The 18,845-nt window shown below is 43.9% G+C and overlaps 1 protein-coding gene across 2 annotated transcripts in view; it reads left to right on the plus strand.

Moving 5' to 3' along the window:
• Nucleotides 1–18,845, plus strand: part of KDM4C (lysine demethylase 4C) — a 732,113-nt gene that overhangs the window by 561,598 nt on the left and 151,670 nt on the right. For both annotated transcript variants that reach the window (XM_077475057.1, XM_077475058.1), the window contains exon 17: nt 15,569–15,677. In XM_077475057.1, coding sequence (XP_077331183.1) covers nt 15,569–15,677 — 109 coding nt within the window. The remainder of the gene's footprint in view (nt 1–15,568; nt 15,678–18,845) is intronic.

Here is an 18,845-nt window from a genome sequence, read left to right on the forward strand (position 1 = left end):
CTATGCATTATCTACTGTGCACATTCAACCTTCTCTGTTGCAGAAAATAGCAAGAGAAGATTCAAGAAATTCTCATTGCACCTGAAGAACCTGATACACAAACCTATTCAGACTACTAAGAGTTAACCCCTGCCTTCTTCCCGATTGGCGCGATTTTCTTACTCTGGGCCCTCTATTCTATCCTGGTTCTTAGCCACTACCTTTTACGAGCATGACTGTTGAAGCCCAGGTCTTAAGCAGATCTATTATTGTACCTGGAGATCCTTTTTTGCTTGGTGTGAACACAGGCATTTCAGTCCCAAAGATTATTCTGTGCCTCACATTCTGACCTTCCTGTAAGTAGGACTCGACTAGAACTTAGCCTGAAAGGAGAGGTTTCGGTCTTGTCCATTTTCCCTCAAAAACTTCTGGCTTCGCTCTCTTGTCAGAAACCTTCATTGAAGACATATCTCAGATCAGGACCCCTTACAGCACTCTGTCCTTTTAAAGCACTCTTGCAGTACTCTCTCCTTTTAAAGTACCCATTAAACCTATTGCGCTTCATTGCCTGGACGTAGTGAGAGCTGACCTAGCAAGCAATATCATGCTTCTAAGTCCACCATCCACCTTTGCTGATCACTAGATCTTACACGCTAGAAAACTCCTGTGTGTTTACTCAGCATTCCGGCACCAAGTGGCCCAGCTTCGTAAGGCCACCACCTAGTCTCTGTTAATACCTTTAATAGTTTTACTATGGTAGGTGGACATCCATTCTTCTGCAAAAACAGGTTTCAATGGCACAAGGAAGTTGGGGCTGGATATGAAATTTACAACCGAGTCAAAATTCCTCCTAGGTGAAAAATATTTTTTACCTATCTGCTAGAACTGGGGATTTAGTTAATGACAAAATGCTTAATGTTTTTATTTATTTAAATTTAAAGTAGAACTGAAGGCAAACTCTTTTCTCTCCTTCAATCACGGGCTATAGCCACCAGCAGTGATCGAAAAAAAAAAAAAAGATATTCTGGTTGTACTGAAGTCAATTGATCAACTTCAGTACAACCAGATTGCCCATAGACAAATACAAATTCTGCTGGTTCATGCTGCAATGGCCAAAGTTAAATTTGGCCAAATCCGTTTTTTTTTTTGTCATCTGTGTCCCATTGTGGAGATTTCCCTTTACTTTCTGTCCCATAGCCAAAACAAGAAGTGAGAGGAAATCCCTCCAAAGTTCCCCTTTGAGTTGTCACCAGAACTAGGTTTGCCCTTCTTTACTGTTCTAGGGACAACCCAAAATGTGGTATTTTATTACTTTCACTTTTGATGATAATGGTAAACTAGACCGATAAAGAGGATGCATCTCCATAACTGGGGGCACAGACAGCAATAAAAAACCTTAATAGTAATGCAAACTGTTGTACATTCAGATAGTGCCAGCATCAAACGTTCATCTGAAGAATATGCTCACGTATAGGTCTCTTGAAAAACTAATGGACCAAAAATATGCCCCTGGAAGATGTCCATTAGGACGTAATGGCTGTAGGGCAGAGCGAGCAGAGTTTTTTTTGTTTTGTTTTTTTAACTTTTTTATACCTACACTGTCTTGTGACTAGTTTTACCCTGCTTTTAAAATAAAGGAGGCACAAAGTTTGCTACACTATTGAGTGCTTTCTTTACTTAGTTGCCAATTCTTTTGATGCTGGAAACTGTTGTCTGAGAAAGTGTAGCGAGCATAGGTAGTCACATTTGTCCACATGGAGTTGGCTGGGGAATGCTGCGCTAGCTTAGACTTCCCATAGAATTGGGGTATGGGAAACCAGTATGCTGCCTTATTACTTCTCTGGTGGAGGCAAACTGGAATTACTATTACAAGACTGAAGATATACATGGTTTCACACTTATGGGACATGTTGTGTGAATATGTATTGACCTTTGAAACTTTGTTGTTTCAGAATTTTAAATATTTGGTTCACATACGAAATAAAATGTTTTCCATAAGCACTATTTATGGCATGATAATTTGATCTTAAATATATCTGAGCATTTTTGAACACATTGAAGCAGTTTGTTTTAAGATTTTGGTTGCTACGCTGGTTTCTGGGTGTTGGTGAGTGTTGCTGTCTCTTTATTGAGTTTATTTGCACTTTAGCACAATTTTTTATTTCTCTAGCCATAAAAACTCAACAGGTATTGTAATCCCTCTCCAAAAAACAAATTGCCTTTAGTTGTACTTTAACCACTTCCAGACTGCCCACTGCACATATACTACTCATTTGTTGTTTTCTGTTGTCAGCTCTGGGGCGCACGAGTGCACCACGGGGGGGGGGGGGTGCTCTCACTGTGATTGGACACAGCAGGAGCCGATGATTATTTGTAATAAACAAGGCAGACCATAGTTTTGTTACAGAGGTTGAGAGATCTTGTGTTCCTGCTAATCAGGAACACCGATGTGTCTCTTCCTCCAGTCAGTCCATCCCCCACACAGTTATAAATCACCCCCTCGGAGCACACTTAGATCACCTCTGATGTTAACCTCTCCCCTGCCAGTATCATTTATACAGTGACGGTGCATTCTTTTAGCACTGAATACCGTATTAGTGTCCTAGTGCATTTGTCTGCCGCAATATCGCAGTCCTGCTCAAAATCAGTGATCGCCACCATTAATAGTAAAAAAAATAAAAATATCTCATAGTTTGTAGACACGATAAACCAATTAATATATGCCAATTGGGATTTTTTTTTACTAAAAATATGTTGCAGAATATATATTGGCCTAAATTGATGATGAAAAGAAACTAGATTTTATACATTATTTTATTGGGAAGGTTTTATAGCCGAAAGAAAAATATATAGTTTTTTTTTTTTGTTTTTAAATTGTCGCTCTTTTTTTTTGTTTGTAGCGCAAAAAATCTGCAGAGGTGATCAAATACTACCAAAAGAAAGCTCTATTTGTGGGGAAAAAATACGTTTTATTTGGGTTCCGCGTCATACGACCGTAACGTAACGCATTGCTGTAATGCAAAAAATGGCCTGGTCGTTAAGGGGGTGAAACCTTCTCATGGCTGAAGTGGTTAATTTTTGTTTTGAAGATTTTGCCATTGCAAGAGATTACAGATTAGTAACGGTGGTAAAATCAATATTATAGAAAATCATTACCTTAAAAAAAAATGATTAAAAGTAAGCAGCTACAAATACTGCAGCTGCTGACTTTTAATAATTGGACACTTAACTGTTCAGGGTGCCCACGATGTCGGCAGCTGATGACGAGCAATCACTCGTCTCTCAGCTGCCCCCGTCGCCACCCTCTGTCAGGCAATCAGGTAGTGAAGCGTTGCGGCTTCACTGCCCAGTGCCCTACTGTGCTTGCGCGCTGTGTGTCTTCATTGGTCCCCGTGTGTTCTGGGAACTGTTTGTTTCACAGAACACAACCGGGAGGGGGGAGGCTGGCATCTGCTGCTAGCTGCAGATAGCTATTCCCGGAAGTGGGTAAAGGTACCTGGATTATACAGGTATCTGCACCCCCTTCCCCCCTGAAAGGTTCCAATTGTGGCACCGGAGGGGGGGAGGAATCCGATGAGAGGAAGGTCCACTTTAGGGTGGGACTCCTCTTTAAGTAACCAGTGAGTAGAAGGACCCTTCACTCTTCATACAGTGTTTATGTAGATGTTCTCTATCTGCCATTTTAGTTTATAATGCCTTGTACATATATCTGCTGTGCCTATATCTTTTTATGAAGTATTAATACATTTGAAAAGATTGAAGAGCATGTATGGAGTTGCGGATCATCTTTTACTGACTGACAGATATTTGACCTGCGTATGTGGGGCCATAGGTTTTTATAACTTTAGATTCTAGTTATTTGCTTCGGTCCAAATTATCTACAGTTATATAAAACAGAGGTGTAGCATGCATACACCTTAATGATAAATATATAGTGTGTGTTTTTTTTTTCTTTTTTAATTGGGTGCCACAAAATATAAACATTTATACCGAGACATTGTATGTCTAGCACTTATCACAGCTAATGAAACTCCTTTGTCACTGTCTGTGGGAACCTTATCATACTCCAGCGTATTTCCTTCATTAGTCATAGAGAAACTCCTGATTACTTAATCTTCCTAGTTTTGTCCAAACCCCCCCCCCCAGAAAACTGCTTTGAAAATAATTAATGTTTTCTTAGTTTGTTCCATAATGAGCTGTCTACTCCTAACGTTCATGCAGGTTGTTTTGGCACAGTCTAGGAAGAGCTGATTTTCACAAATTGTTTTTCTAGTTCACAAAAGTATTTAAATATTTCAACCCTTCTGTGCCACATATAAGGATCAGTTCCAGAAAAAAAACGTTTTTAACCACTTGCCCCCTAGGACAATTCTGACATTTCACTTATACATTTAAAAAATAGGCCCCCCCCCTTTTTTTTTGCTGGAAAATTACTTGGAGCCCCCAAACATATATATATTTTCGAACGGAGACCCTTGAGAATAAAGTGGTGGGTAGTGCAATTTTTTCTATATTTTTTTTTTTTTGGTCACATGATATTTGCACAGCAGTTATTCAAATGCATTTGGTTATTGAAAAAATACACTTTAATAATATAGTACCCAATTTTTTTTTCGCCAAGTGAATAGATACTTGGAATGGTGACAAACTAAAGTACTTTTAATTATCTATAGACAACAAACCTTACCACTTTAGAGATACACAGGAAGTTTGGCCCTAGAATTATTGCTCTGACATTCATGGTGATACCTCGCGACGTCTGGTGCAGTCACGGTTTACATATGCATGCTGGACCTACCTGCGTGTTCGCCTTTGCATGTGTTTTTTTTTTTTGTTTTTTTACACGCTCCCTTTTACATTTTTTTTGTTTTTTTTTTGTATCACAAGGGATGAACGGCATCCCTTGTGATAGCCTGGACTGTGAATGGTCTTCTTTATAGACCAATATGGGGTTTATCAGACCCCATATCTCGCCTCTAACTTCCAAAGCAGTAGATCAAACTAAAATCGGGTTAATTGCTTGCTGTAGAAGCCGGTAAATAAATTGAAACTAGAAGTGACAAAATCCTCCTCATTCCAGTTTTTGATGTCAGAGTGGGACGAACAACGTCCATTTCTTTCACTCTATGTACAGATGCCAATGTGACCGGTCGCAACAGTGGCAGGACCCCTTCCCGCTACCTGTAAAAGTGATCAAGTGGCTGTATATTCCCTCAGATAACTTTTACATGAATGGGGAACTGCTGAAAAAGGCTGGTGTGTGTGTGTGTGTGTGTGTGTGTGTGTGTGTGTGTGTGTGTATATATATTAATATAGAGAGAGAGAGATCTTTCTCTCTCTCTCTCTCTCTCTATATATATATATATATATATATATATATATATATATATATATATATATATATATAATATATATATTTTTTTTTTCTAGATTGTAAGCTCTAACGAGCAGGGCCCTCTGGTCCCTCCTGTATTGATTTGTAAAGTGTACTGTCTGCCCTCGTATTGTAGAGCGCTGCGCAAACTGTTGGCACTATATAAATCCTGAATAATAATAATATATTGTATTCGGGCATACATTCAGCCTGCCCACACACTCCATCCACGCCAAACAGCGTTTGACAAATTTCCTTTTGTGGCTTTTGTATTCTGGCAGCCAACACTTGTCGGCTTACCCAAGCAGTGTTTACCATTTGGCTCCTGCAATTTTTTTTTTTTTTTACATTAAAGGATTTTGATTGAGTGTGTACCCATGTAGCAAATTTTGGCTGATTCATCAGGAAACTGGTAAAATTCACAAGGTGCATGACCAGCTGAACACTTGTTCCACTTACACTCACCAGTCTGTTCACACAGAAAATATTAACTTTCTCTTTCGTTCGTTGACGGACACATCACTTCCAGTCTTGACCTTAGGGTTTTATCGCCACCTTCAGGAGTAGGACTAGGCACAATAAAAAAAAGCACAGTACCACCTAGGGGTGGTCCTCCTGGGCAGTAACCCCCCACTCTGCTACAGACAGCTCAGTTTTTTTTTTCTGCCTAGTCTAGGGGAAGGACCTGGCTCCCTGCGGGCACCTGTGGTTCTTTGGCTTTTATTTTGTTTTATTTTTAGTTTTGGTGATGCATCTGTAATCAACTGCTGGGCTGGGTGACGGGCTGGATTTCATAGATCCTGGTAGTCTCCCCAGCCTGGCCACCGAGTGCACGCAGACCTGAGCTCTGCGTTGGGTCGGGTGCGACAATCTCCATTCTGGACCTGAGCAGCCGGCGAGATAGATGTCTCACAGGGGCACATATGACCAGACACCTGATCTTTGGGTCACAGTGACGCCATGGCCGACAGCCACTCCATCTAGGCGGGAGGTTGATCTGTGGAGTGTGACCCGCAATCCCCGCAGGGGCATGGTGGAGAAGCTGGGTACTCCCTGGAGTGGTCGGTTCTGGAGAATGTTTCATCCTCTCCCCTCACCTCCCCCTTGGTTGCGCTGCCGATTGCTGACATTTACGGACGTCTTGGTTGGCTTTTAACTAGCCTGGTGGGGTTCCCTCTGGGTTGGTCTCCGTGCATTCTAGGTACAGAGGGGATGGCTGGCGTTTACCTCCATGTGTGTAGCCGCCATTGATTGGGGGGACGGGCGCCACGGCCACTTTCTGGTATCCGCGGCAGCCATTTTCCCCTAGTCTCTGGGCTTTCCAGGCACTCGTGCTCTATCTGAGGAACGTGGCTGGCGGACATTTTCTTGTAGCCGAGTGAGGAGTGTTTCTACTGGGCCTCTAGTGCTAGACTCTGCAATTAAAGCCAGGCAAGAGAACGGATCTCCTCGTGGCTTGTCCCATCTGCCAGATGGGGAGTCCTTCTGGGGGGGGGGCCCCAGTCTGTGGCAGCAAGGAGGGTGGTCCTCTCTCTCTCCTTAGTCGACATTCAATCCCTGATAGTGTCAGATCGATCGTGGGACGGCATGGCATCTGAAGCAGGTGCCCTCCCAGACAACCCCGTGATGGCAGCTGGCCCCTCTGGGTCTGTACGGCCCCTGGACGCTTTGTCGGCAGTCCTGGTAACATTCATCCCCAGGTTGAAGTTGTGTGCGGTTGTAAGGCGGGTAAAAAACACCCCCTTCTCCCTCCATCTTCTGGGGAGGACTCTGATCCGGACTCGGCACTGTCATAGCAGGTGGCCCCTGCCTGGATGGCTCGGATGATGCGGCCCCTGATCTTTCAGACAGAGGAGGAGGAATCCTCCACGTCCGTTGCGACGCATGAGAAAGCGCTGGTTGGTGCACTCATTACGGTGGTGCGTGATACTTTGAAAATTGAGGCTATGGCAGGGACGTCTGCAGAGGTGTATGTCCCCTTTGGGTCTCACAAGCCGGCCCACACCGATGAGGTGTAGTCTTACTTGTCTTATTTTGATACGTTTATTTACAAGGATTGGGAATGCCCTTTTCAGTTTCCGAAGCGATTTTCAGTGCGCTACCATTTTGACTAGAATTTGTTGAAGAAATGGGAATCCCCTCCGGTCGTTGATCCTCCAGTGTCCAGGTTAAATAAGGCGCCCATGATTCCGGTGGAGGGGTCCCCTTCTTTCAAGGATCTTGCGAAAGAAAAACCAAGGCGGAAGCTCGGTCTATGTTTACGATGGTGGGGTCGGCTCCCCGGTGTTAGCCCCGGCTCTGGTGTCGCAGACACTAATGGAATGGGCTAAGCAATTACACCGCGAGTTGGGTAATGGGCAAGCATCCCCAGTCTGTGTGGAACTGGCAGACCAGTTAGTGCAAGGACTTAAGTATATCAGAGATACGGCCCTGTTACTTTCCATGGTCTCTGTGTTGGCTTTGGTTCTGCTCTGGCTGCTTTGGCTCAAGTGCTGGTCGGGGGACCAGACATCTAAGAAGGCTTTGATGGATTTGCCTTTCCAGGGTGGGAGACTATTTGGAGCCTTTCTGGATGACATTATTAAGGACATCACTGGGGGGGGGGGGGGTTACTTTTCTCCCACAGGCAAGTAGCCCCATCGTAGGCAGGGCCCCTCTTTTTTCCGCTCACAGTCGTCTTTGGAATCGCAAGCCGAAACAAGGCAGCGCACAAGTCCTCTTCCGCATGAAGGTTTACCCCAGTCCGACTTGCGGGTCGGGGGGGTAGCCTTTGGTGGTTTGCAGACCGGTGGACTTCTCTTCTTTCCGACCAGTGAATCTGCAAACTGATTTTGTCCATTTACAAGATAGCGTTTCTTTCTTGTCTACCAGACAGGTTTTTTTTCCTCCAATCTTCATCTTCTCCCATTTCATCAACAGGGTTTGTATGGGGCAGTATAGGACTTGCTACTAAGGGGGGTGATAGTTCCTGTACCAGCTTCGGAAAGGTTTTGGGGTTTCTATCATAATCTGTTCGTAGTTCTGAAGAAGGAAGGCATTTGTCTGATCCTGGATCTCAAGGCCCTCAATTGTTTTGTGAGGGTATGGAGGTTCAGGATGGTGTCTGTTCGCTCCATGGTGGCTGCGCTTCATCAGGGGGATTTCCTGGCCTCCCTGGACATCAAGGATGCGTACTTGCTCCCGACCCAATGCCTGGAATACTCGGGGTTGATTCTGGACTCTACAAGGGTGAATATTTTTTTTACACCGATCAAACTGCAGACCCTTCACTCCATGGTGCGGTTGCTGCTGTCCCACAAGTGGACATCGCTGTGCTTTTGCATGCGAGTTCTGGGCCTCGTGTTATCCACTTTCAAGGCGGTTCCGTATGCTCAGTTTCACACTCGGGTCTTGCACAGGGAGAAATAGGACAAATCCCCGGCATCGCTGGTTTATCAGAATTGCATGGGCACATCTTGGTTTGACCCCAGGCCGCTGGACGTCCAAGGAGTCCCGCCTATCGGTAAACGTTCTGGAGTTGCATGCGATCAGGTTATGCCTCTCCACTTGGTCGCAGCTGCTACATAGTCATCCGGCAAGGATCCATGTCAATCACGGGGGGGGGGACAAGGAGTTCAGCAGCAGCGCTGGAGGTCTCTCACATTCTGCAGTGGGCAGAGCTTCATGTGCTGGCTGTTTCAGCCGTTTACGTTCCAGATGTAGAAAACAGGCAAGCATACTACCTCAGCTGTCAGTTGCTGGATCAAGGGGATTGGTCACTGCATCCGGAAGGGGTTAGTCTCATTTGCCTGCGGTGGGGCATGCCTGACATGCATCTTCTGGCCTCTTGGGTCAATTAGAAGGTGCTGAGATTTGTGGCCAGAACAAGGGATCCCTCGACGGACGTACTAGTGGCTCCATGGGGCATTATCAACTCATTTATGCCTTCCCTCCTCTCAAGCTCCTTCCTCGTCTGCTGCACAGGGTAGAAACTGAGGGAATTCCGGTAATTCTATGGTATGCCGACATAGTACAGATGGTGGCGGACGTTCCTTGGAGGCTGCTGGTGCGGGAGGACCTTCTGTCCCAGGGTCCGATATTCCACCCGGTTTTACCATCCCTGGCTTTAACAGCATGGCTATTGAAAGCCAGGTACTGAGACCGGGGGTTGCCGGCTTCTGTGATTCCCACTATGTTGAGGGCACATAAGTCCACTTCTTGGAAGAGTTATCAACGCAACTGGAAGGCTAAGTACCTAAGATCCTTGTGTTTCTGCAGCGTGGTGTTGATCAGAAGCTTGCTTTGAGTACTATCAAGGGGCAAATATCGGCTCTGGCCATCTTTTTTCAGCGGCCATTGGCTGCTCACTTGTTGGTGCGCACGTTTATTTAGGGGGTTCGTCATGTGGCTCCCCTGGTACGTCCGTCGCTGCCTCCGTGGGATCTGAACCTGGTGCTCTCAGTACTCCAGAAGCCACTGTTCGAGAACATTAGGGAGATCTTAGGTGTTCTTTCTAGTGGCTAGTACGTCCGGCGGGTTTCTGAGCTGGTGGCCTTGTCATGCAATTCTCCCTATTTGGTTCTCCACAAGGATAAGGCAGTCCTGTGTCTGCATCCCTCATTTCTTCCTAAGGTGATATCTGACTTTCATCTAAATGAGGACATTGTGCTTCCTTCCTTGTGTCCTTGACCGTCTCACCCCAAGGAGATCGCCTTGCACTCTTTGGATGTGGAACGACACTCTCCGTGTGTATCTGACGGCTACGCCTCCTTTTCGAAGGTCGGATTCGCTGTTTGTCACTGTGGATGGTCCAAGGAAGGGCCTGGCGGTTTCTTCGCCCACTATTTCTTGGATCAGACAGATTGTTGTCCAGGCTTATGCCATCAGGGGGTGGGTGCCCCCCTTTCCCTTCACGGTGCATTCTACCAGGGCGGTTAGTGCTTCCTGGGCCTTCCGGCATCCATTTCTCAAGTGTGTAAGGCGGCTACCTGGTTGACGGTACACACTTTCACCAAATTTTACAAGGTGGATGTTGGGGCATCTTCGGATGGATGTGTGTTTCGGCCACAAAGTTTTGCAGGGTTTTTGCATGGGGTTTTTTTTTGTTTGGGTGGAGGTTATTTTTGGTAATTTTTTTTCCTGTGTTCCCACCCCTCATTGTGGCACTGCTTTGGGAGATCCCTAAGGTCAAGTCTGAAAGTGCTGTGTTTGTCAATGAACGAAAGAGAAAACAAGATTTTTTTTTTTTTCCTACTCACCGTAAAATCCCTTTCTCTGAGTTTATTGACGGACACGGCACCCATCCCTCCTTTTTGTGTTTGTACTGCTTTATAACGAACTGAGCTGCCTATATTAGAGTGTGGGGGGGTTACTGCCAGTGAGGACCGCCCCTAGGCAGTGTTGTGCTTGTGTGTGTTTTTTTTTTTTTATTCTGCCTAGTCCTACTCCTGAAGGTGGCGATATAACCCTAAAGTCAAGACTGGAAATGCTGTGTCCGTCAATGAACTCAATGAAAGGGGTTTTCACTGCCTGAACCGTTTCTCTCAGATTTGTTTACCAGATTAACCACTTAAGTCTCACCAATATACGTCGGCAGAATGGCACGGCTGTGCATATCAACGTACAGGTACTTCATCGTTAAGATGCGACATTGTGGGCGCATGCGCCGTGAGCTCCGCGAGTGTGTACGTGGGACCCGCGGACTTGATGTCTGCCAAGAGTCCCGCAATCGAGGAAGAAAAGGGAAATGCTGGTGTAAACAAGTATTTCCCCATTCTGCCTAGTGACAGAACACTGATCACAGCTCCCTGTGATCGGGAGCAGTGATCAGTGTTGTGTCACACGTAGCCCCCCCCCCCCCCCCCCCACAGTTAGTACACATCTCTAGGACACACTTAACCCCTTCAGCGCCCCCTACTGGTTAACTCCTTCACTGACAGTGTAATTTTTACAGAGATCAGTGCAATGTATAGCACTGATCACTGTATAAATGACAATAGTCCCAAAATGACGTCAAAAGTGTCAGTGTCCGCCATAATGTTGCAGTCACGATAAAAATCGCCGATCGCCGCCATTACTAGTAAAAAAAAAAACATATATATAAAAATGCCATAAAACAATCCCCTATTTTGTAGACGCTATACCTTTGCGTAAACCAATCAATAAATGCTTATTGCGATTTTTTTTTTTTTTTTATCAAAAATATGTAGAAGAATACGTATCGGCCTAAACTGAGGAAAAAATAGTTTTTAGATATATTTTTTGTGAATATTTATTGTAGCAAAAAGTAAAAAAAAAATAGTTATTTTTTTTGTTTATAGCACAAAAAATAAAAACCACAGAGGTGATCAAATACCACCAAAAAGAAAGCTCTATTTGTGTGGAAAAAAGGACCTCAATTTTGTTTGGGAGCCACTTCGCACGACTGCGAAGGTTGCAAGATATGTGGAATTTCAGTAAGCAAGATCATTTTGAAGATATTTAGTCAGTTTAGAACTGGAAAGAGTCTTAATGAAAAGGAATGCTTAAAGGGGTTGTTGTAAAGGTATTTTTTTTTTTTTTTTTTTTTTTTTTAAGTAACAAACATGTTATACTTACCTCCACTGTGCAGCTCGTTTTGCACAGAGTGGCACCAAACCTAGTCTTCTGGGTTCCCTTGGCCGCTGTCTCGGCTTCCCCCCGCAAGGACTTATCACGTTCATGCAAGCTCCCTCGCATGGTGAGGAGTGCTTGCGGGCATGCTTCCGTGATACAGCCAGCGGCCATAGGCACCCATTGTATCACCTGGCCCCGCCCCCGGCACACCGTGTCATTGGATGTGATTGACAGCAGTGCAAGCCAATGTCTGCGCTGCTTTCAATCCATCCACTGTAACCAATCAATGGCCAGGCTGAGTGGCAAAGAGGATGTCGGGGGCGAGCACGGGACTTTCAAGGGGTCAGGTAAGTAAAACGGGGGGCTGAGAGGGCCGACATTGTCAGATGTTTTTCCACCTTAATGCATTAAGGTGAAAAATGTTTTACCTTTACAACCCTGACCATGTATCTCCTCTCCAAGCCTGGAGAGTTTGTACTGCTGGAGCTACTATTCTAAACTGTCAGATGTAAATAAGAGAGATAAGTCCAGGAGGTTTCAAGCACCTTATTGGACTTAGCCCCTAGTATGCCTGCACATATTAAAAAGTGTCTGGATTCCTGTTGTTCAGCATGAATATCAGCTTCACCTCAAGGGCTGCGTGCAGTCCTTAGGTGAGGAACTTGGATGACTGTGTGAGCAAGAGAATTGAAGGTGCAGTCTCAGGGCATTCTTCTAGGAGGAAGGGCTCTCACTGTGGGCTCGTCAGCAGGTGCCATTGAAAAAGACATTGTGTGCCTGCCTTAGTACATGAGTCGAGGTTACCAACACCTATCCTTTGGAATAAATACCAGTTGCTAGTATGTTTGTTGTCTCTATCCTCTTTGCCTTGGCTCATTAATATTGAGAATCTTAGGTGGGTTGGTAGCTTCTTTTAATGAATTGTATTGAATTTTGCAATAAAAATATATAAAAGCAGTACATAATCGAAGTAGAAACATAAGGTATCAATACACAGTGTACAGATATTCCTTCCTAAATGTAGGGCTAGGATGCCAAAGGCCTAATAACATTGTATAACATGGAGAGAGCAAATGTTGCAGAGAATATATTTATAAAAGTTAATTAGTTTATAATATAGTGATCGTACATTCTCAAGAAATGCCAGAAAGACAACACCAGGGCAATCAACTCAATATCATGCTTTCCAATCCACTGGCATCCTAACGATGCTATAACCCAAATAGAAGATTTGAGCACGAGGCCTGGCAAAAAAAAAAAAAAAGATGGTGGTGGGTTAAGGGGAGTAATCGGCCACGGCCTGCGTTGCTCGTCCAGAGCCTACAAAAGCCCAACAAAAAGGGGGGGGGGCAGAAATGGGCAGCAAAAAGAGGAAAAGCGAAAGAAGGGAGAAAGAGGGAAGTGGAGCAGAGAGGATTGGATACCCCAGGGGTTCTAGGCTGTGCAGCATAGAACCATCACAGTTCTAGAAAGCGGGAGGTCATTTGAGAAGGAGGGAAATGGTCTAACCAGGGTTGCCAAATCTGTTGAAGTTTATTGTACCTGTCTCCCAGGATCGCCGTCAATCTCTCATTAATAAACATTCTGTGGACCCGATTTTGAACCACTTCAGCCCGGACCATTTTGCTGGCCAAAGACCAGACCACTTTTTGCGATTCGGCACTGCTTCGATTTAACTGACAATTGCGGTGTCGTGCGACGTGGCTCCCAAACAAAATTGACATCCTTTTTTTCCCACAAATAGAGCTTTCTTTTGGTGGTATTTGATCACCCCTGCGGTTTTTATTTTTTGCAGTATAAACAAAGATAGAGCGACAATTTTGAAAAAAACGCATTATTTTTTACTTTTTGTTATAATATCCTCCAAAAATATATAAAAAGAAAATTCCCTCAGTTTGGGCCGATACGTGTTCGTCTACATATTTTTGGTAAAAAAAATTGCAATAAGCGATTATTTATTGGTTTGCACAAAAGTTATAGCGTTTACAAAATAGGGGATAGTTTTATGGCATTTTTATTAATAATAAATAAAATAATAAAAAAAAATTTTTTTACTAGTAATGGCGGCGATCAGCGATTTGTATTGTGACTGTGACATTATGGCGGACACATCGGACATTTTTGACACATTTTTGGGACCATTGTCATTTATACAGCAATTACTGCTATATAAATGCAGTGTTTCCTGTGTAAATTACACCGGCAGTGAAGGGGTTAACCAGTGGGTGGCAGTGTAGGGGTTAAGTGTTCCTAGGGGTGTGTTACTAACTGTTGGGGGCTGGGACCAGACTCAAGGGGGTCCCGACCAGCACGCGAGCGTGCCGCCGGCGGCGTGATCGTGATGGCAGGGCAGTATTAAAGATTGGACGTACCTGTACGCCAATATGCCTGCCCGTGCCATTCTGCCAACGTACATCGGCGTGCGCTGGTCGGGAACTGGTTGACCTGTTCAAAACTTAGAAGTGGTGTTTTCCATGACTGCGCTATTGTTTGCCTTGTCACCATAAAGATGTGAGTAATTAGGGTGGGCTTGGAAGATTCCACAAAAAAAATTATATAAAAAGTTAAATATTATATTGATAAAGTACGTTCAAAGCATCAACGTTTAAAATGCAAAAGTTAAATGAGTTGCCTCCATATAATCATGAGGACCTTACTGTCCTAATCTCCTGCTCAGGAGGGACATGGACTCCCTCTGTGTTTAAGTCCATAATATCTCTGACATAAGATGGTAGCTTCAAAACATGAGGCATCAGAAAAGAATAAACATAACGGCTAGCATTTTCCATCAAGGACCCTATACTCAACACTATTGCTCAACCTGACAGGTGTGTCATAGTCTTTTGTGCTTTTGACAATGTGTAGAACGTTGAGATGCATGGAAAATGTGTGTTGAGAAAATCTTTTTGTATATATCTTTACATTGATTGTCTGATGCTTCCATTGATATCTGCAAGACATGTTGCAGACCTTTTGGATTACCCTCATTGTTACCTGACACAGTATTTAATGTTATAATCTTTTGGGTGGATATATATTGCAGTGGTGAATCCTCTTGCTTGCCTTCTTTCCTGAGAGATAATGCAACACAAATGTTCATCCAACTACTCTTAAGTCTATGGGCAACCTGTCATGATTAGTGTGTCTCAATAATGCCATTCTGGGCTGTAACATTTTGAATTTCAGTAAAACTATATACAAGATTTAGAGTTACAAATAAAACAATTCAGTGTATGTTATCGCATAGATTCAGATCAACCGATAACGATTAATAAATGGGGGAACTAGGCAAATCCGATCCTTTCTGGAAAACTGTAAACCTTCCAAATATCTACAAATTATGAAGTTTGAGGCCTGTATTCATAAATTGCATAATTCTTCACAAATTAAACAAACTTCTACACATATGTTTGAAGAATTAAAGAATCATATTTAGATGGGAAACATCAGAAATACACAGCCTGCCCTTTTTATAGTTTGTTTTGCTCATGTTTAGTAACAGATAAAGCTCAGCCAAGCATTTATTCCAACTGAAATACTGTAACATTGGTGAGGTTCCAGTTTAATTTTACATTTATCGTTTTTTTTGGACTATGTCAAGGATAAACACTTACAATTATGTTTGTTTGTTTAATTGTGTAGGTGGGCACATGTAATGTGTGCAATAGCTGTGCCAGAAGTAAGGTTTGAAAACGTGATGGAGAGATCACAGATAGACACAAGTAGAATTCCTCTTGAAAGGTTAAAATTGGTGAGTATACATATTTCTCCATGCTAAAGTCTGCACTTGAATGTAAGGCTTTAAGCTTAGCTACCCTTAAAAGAAAAACAACTTTCTTTAGTAGTACTGGAAACTTCATATAAAAACTGCAAATGTACTTTTTGTTTTGTTAGCAAACTTCAGTGATTAAAAAAAAAAAAAAAAAGAGTTGAATGGCTTCGTTTTGCACAATACCTTAGTGCCTTCAACACAGCATGCACTTTGTCTGGGAAAAGATCTAAAATATATACTTTTTGAAGAGACCATTTTTAAAATAGAATTGTCTCTTGATGTTTAACCACTTTCAGACCGGACCATTTTGCTGGTAAATGACCAGAGGTCTTTTTACACTTTGGCACTGCGCTGCTTTAACTGGTAATTGCGCGGTCATGCAATGTTGTACCCAAACAAAATTTGCGTCCTTTTCTTCCCACAAATAGAGCTTTCTTTTGATGGTATTTGATTGCCTCTGCGATTTTTATTTTTTGCGATATAAACGTAAAAAGACCGCAAATTTTGAAAAAAAATGATATTTTCTACTTTTTGTTATTAGAAAAATCCAATAAACTCAATTTTAGTCATACATTTAGGCCAAAATGTATTCAGCCACATGTCTTTGGTAAAAAAAAAGTCAATAATTGTATATTTATTGGTTTGCGCAAAAGTTGTCACATCTACAAACTAAGGTACGTTTTCTGGAATTTACGCAGCTTTTAGTTTACGACTGCCTATCTCATTTCTTGAGGTGCTAAAATGGCAGGGCAGTACAAAACCCCCCCAAATGACCCCATTTTGGAAAGTAGACCCCCTAAGGAAATTGATAAGAGGCATGTTGAGCCCATTGAATATTTTATTTTTTTGCCTCAAGCGATTGAATAATGACAAAAAAAAAAATTTTTTTTTTTTTTACACAAAGTTGTCACTAAATGATATATTGCTCACACATGCTATGGGCGTATGTGAAATGACACCCCAAAATAAATTCTGCTGCTTCTCCTGAGTATGGGGATACCACATATGTGGGACTTTTTGGGAGCCTAGCCGCGTACGGGGCCCCGAAAACCAAGCACCGCCTTCAGGCTTTCTAAGGGCGTAAATTTTTGAGTTCACTTCTCACTACCTATTACAGTTTTGAAGGCCATAAAATGCCAAGATGGCACAAAACCCCCACAAATGACCCCATTTTAGAAAGTAGACACCCCAAGCTATTTGCTGAGAGGCATGTTGAGTCCATGGAATATTTTATATTTTGCCACAAGTTGCGGGAAAATTACAAACTTTTTTTTTTTTTTTTTTTTTTTTTCACAAAGTTGTCACTAAATGATATATTGCTCACGCATGCCATGGGCATATGTGAAATGACACCCCAAAATAAATTCTGCTGCTTCTCCTGAGTATGGGGATACCACATATGTGGGACTTTTTGGGAGCCTAGCCGCGTACGGGGCCCCGAAAACCAAGCACCGCCTTCAGGCTTTCTAAGGGCGTTACAGTTTTGAAGGCCATAAAATGCCAAGATGGCACAAACCCCCCCCAAATGACCCCATTTTGGAAAGTAGACACCCCTAAATTTAGGGGTACACTAGTGAGACTAGGTAATAAATGGCGGGTGCCCTGAAACTATAAAAAAATAACTAACCAACCAGCGTCACCTGTAACAGTTATATGGTGATCACTGGTGAAAGGGTTAACTAGGGGGCAATTAGGGGGCTTTATGCGGTAGTATATGGGGGTCCCTGGCGCTATAAAAAGCTGCAGCGAACCTAAATACCTACCTGCCTAACTAGCGTCACCTGTGACACTAATACAGCGATCAGAAAAACGATCGCTTATTAGGCTGGGTTCACACTGGAGCGATGCGGGAACGCCACGAATGCGCGGCGGGTTCCCGCATCGCATGCCTCCCGGCGGCAGTTCACACTGCCCTATGCGAACTGCTGGGAGTGTCAGTGAAATGTTACTGACACCCCCAGATCAGTTCGCATATCGCAGTGCGATCTGCAAACTCGGATCGCATGGTGTGAACACCCATGCGATCCGATTCTGCTGCGGGCCAAAAAAAGGGTCCCGTGCGAATTTGCGGCGGGTGCGGCGAATGGCTGAACTCGAATCGCACAGAGATCGGATGTGATTTGCACTGCAGTGCGGTGCGAATCACATCCGTTCTCATAAACCGCTGCAATGTGAACCCAGCCTTAGTGACACTGGCGACGGGGGGTGATCACGGGGTTAAACCTTTATTGGGGGGGTTAGGGGGGTACCTTAGAACTAAAGGGGGCTAACCCTAACTGCCCTAACAGTTATTAGTCACAAATGACACCCGCCGGGTGATCAGGGGGTTAAACCTTTATTAGGTAATAAATGGCGGGTGCCCTGAAACTATAAAAAAATAACTAACCAACCAGCGTCACCTGTAACAGTTATATGGTGATCACTGGTGAAAGGGTTAACTAGGGGGCAATCAGGGGGCTTTATGCGGTAGTATATGGGGGTCCCTGGCGCTATAAAAAGCTGCGGCGAACCTAAATACCTACCTGCCTAACTAGCGTCACCTGTGACACTAATACGGCGATCAGAAAAATGATCGCTTATTAGGCTGGGTTCACACTGGAGCGATGCGGAAACGCCACAAATGCGCGGCGGGTTCCCGCATCGCATGCCTCCCGGCGGCAGTTCACACTGCCCTATGCGAACTGCTGGGAGTGTCAGTGAAATGTTACTGACACCCCCAGATCAGTTCGCATATCGCAGTGCGATCTGCAAACTCGGATCGCATGGTGTGAACACCCATGCGATCCGATTCTGCTGCGGGCCAAAAAAAGGGTCCCGTGCGAATTTGCGGCGGGTGCGGCGGGTGCGGCGAATGGCTGAACTCGAATCGCACAGAGATCGGATGTGATTTGCACTGCAGTGCGGTGCGAATCACATTCGTTCTCATAAACCGCTGCAATGTGAACCCAGCCTTAGTGACACTGGCGACGGGGGGTGATCACGGGGTTAAACCTTTATTGGGGGGGTTAGGGGGGTACATTAGAACTAAAGGGGGCTAACTCTAACTGCCCTAACAGTTATTACAGTCACAAATGACACCAATGCAAAAAAAAAAAAAAAAAATGACATTGGTGTCACTGTGACTGGGGGGCAGGGGTAATTGGGGGG

The sequence above is a fragment of the Lithobates pipiens genome, unplaced genomic scaffold (genome assembly GCF_037356315.1).
Source record: "Lithobates pipiens isolate NorthernLeopardFrog02 unplaced genomic scaffold, aLitPip1_a1.2 Scaffold_13, whole genome shotgun sequence".
NCBI classification, from domain to species: Eukaryota; Metazoa; Chordata; class Amphibia; order Anura; family Ranidae; genus Lithobates; species Lithobates pipiens.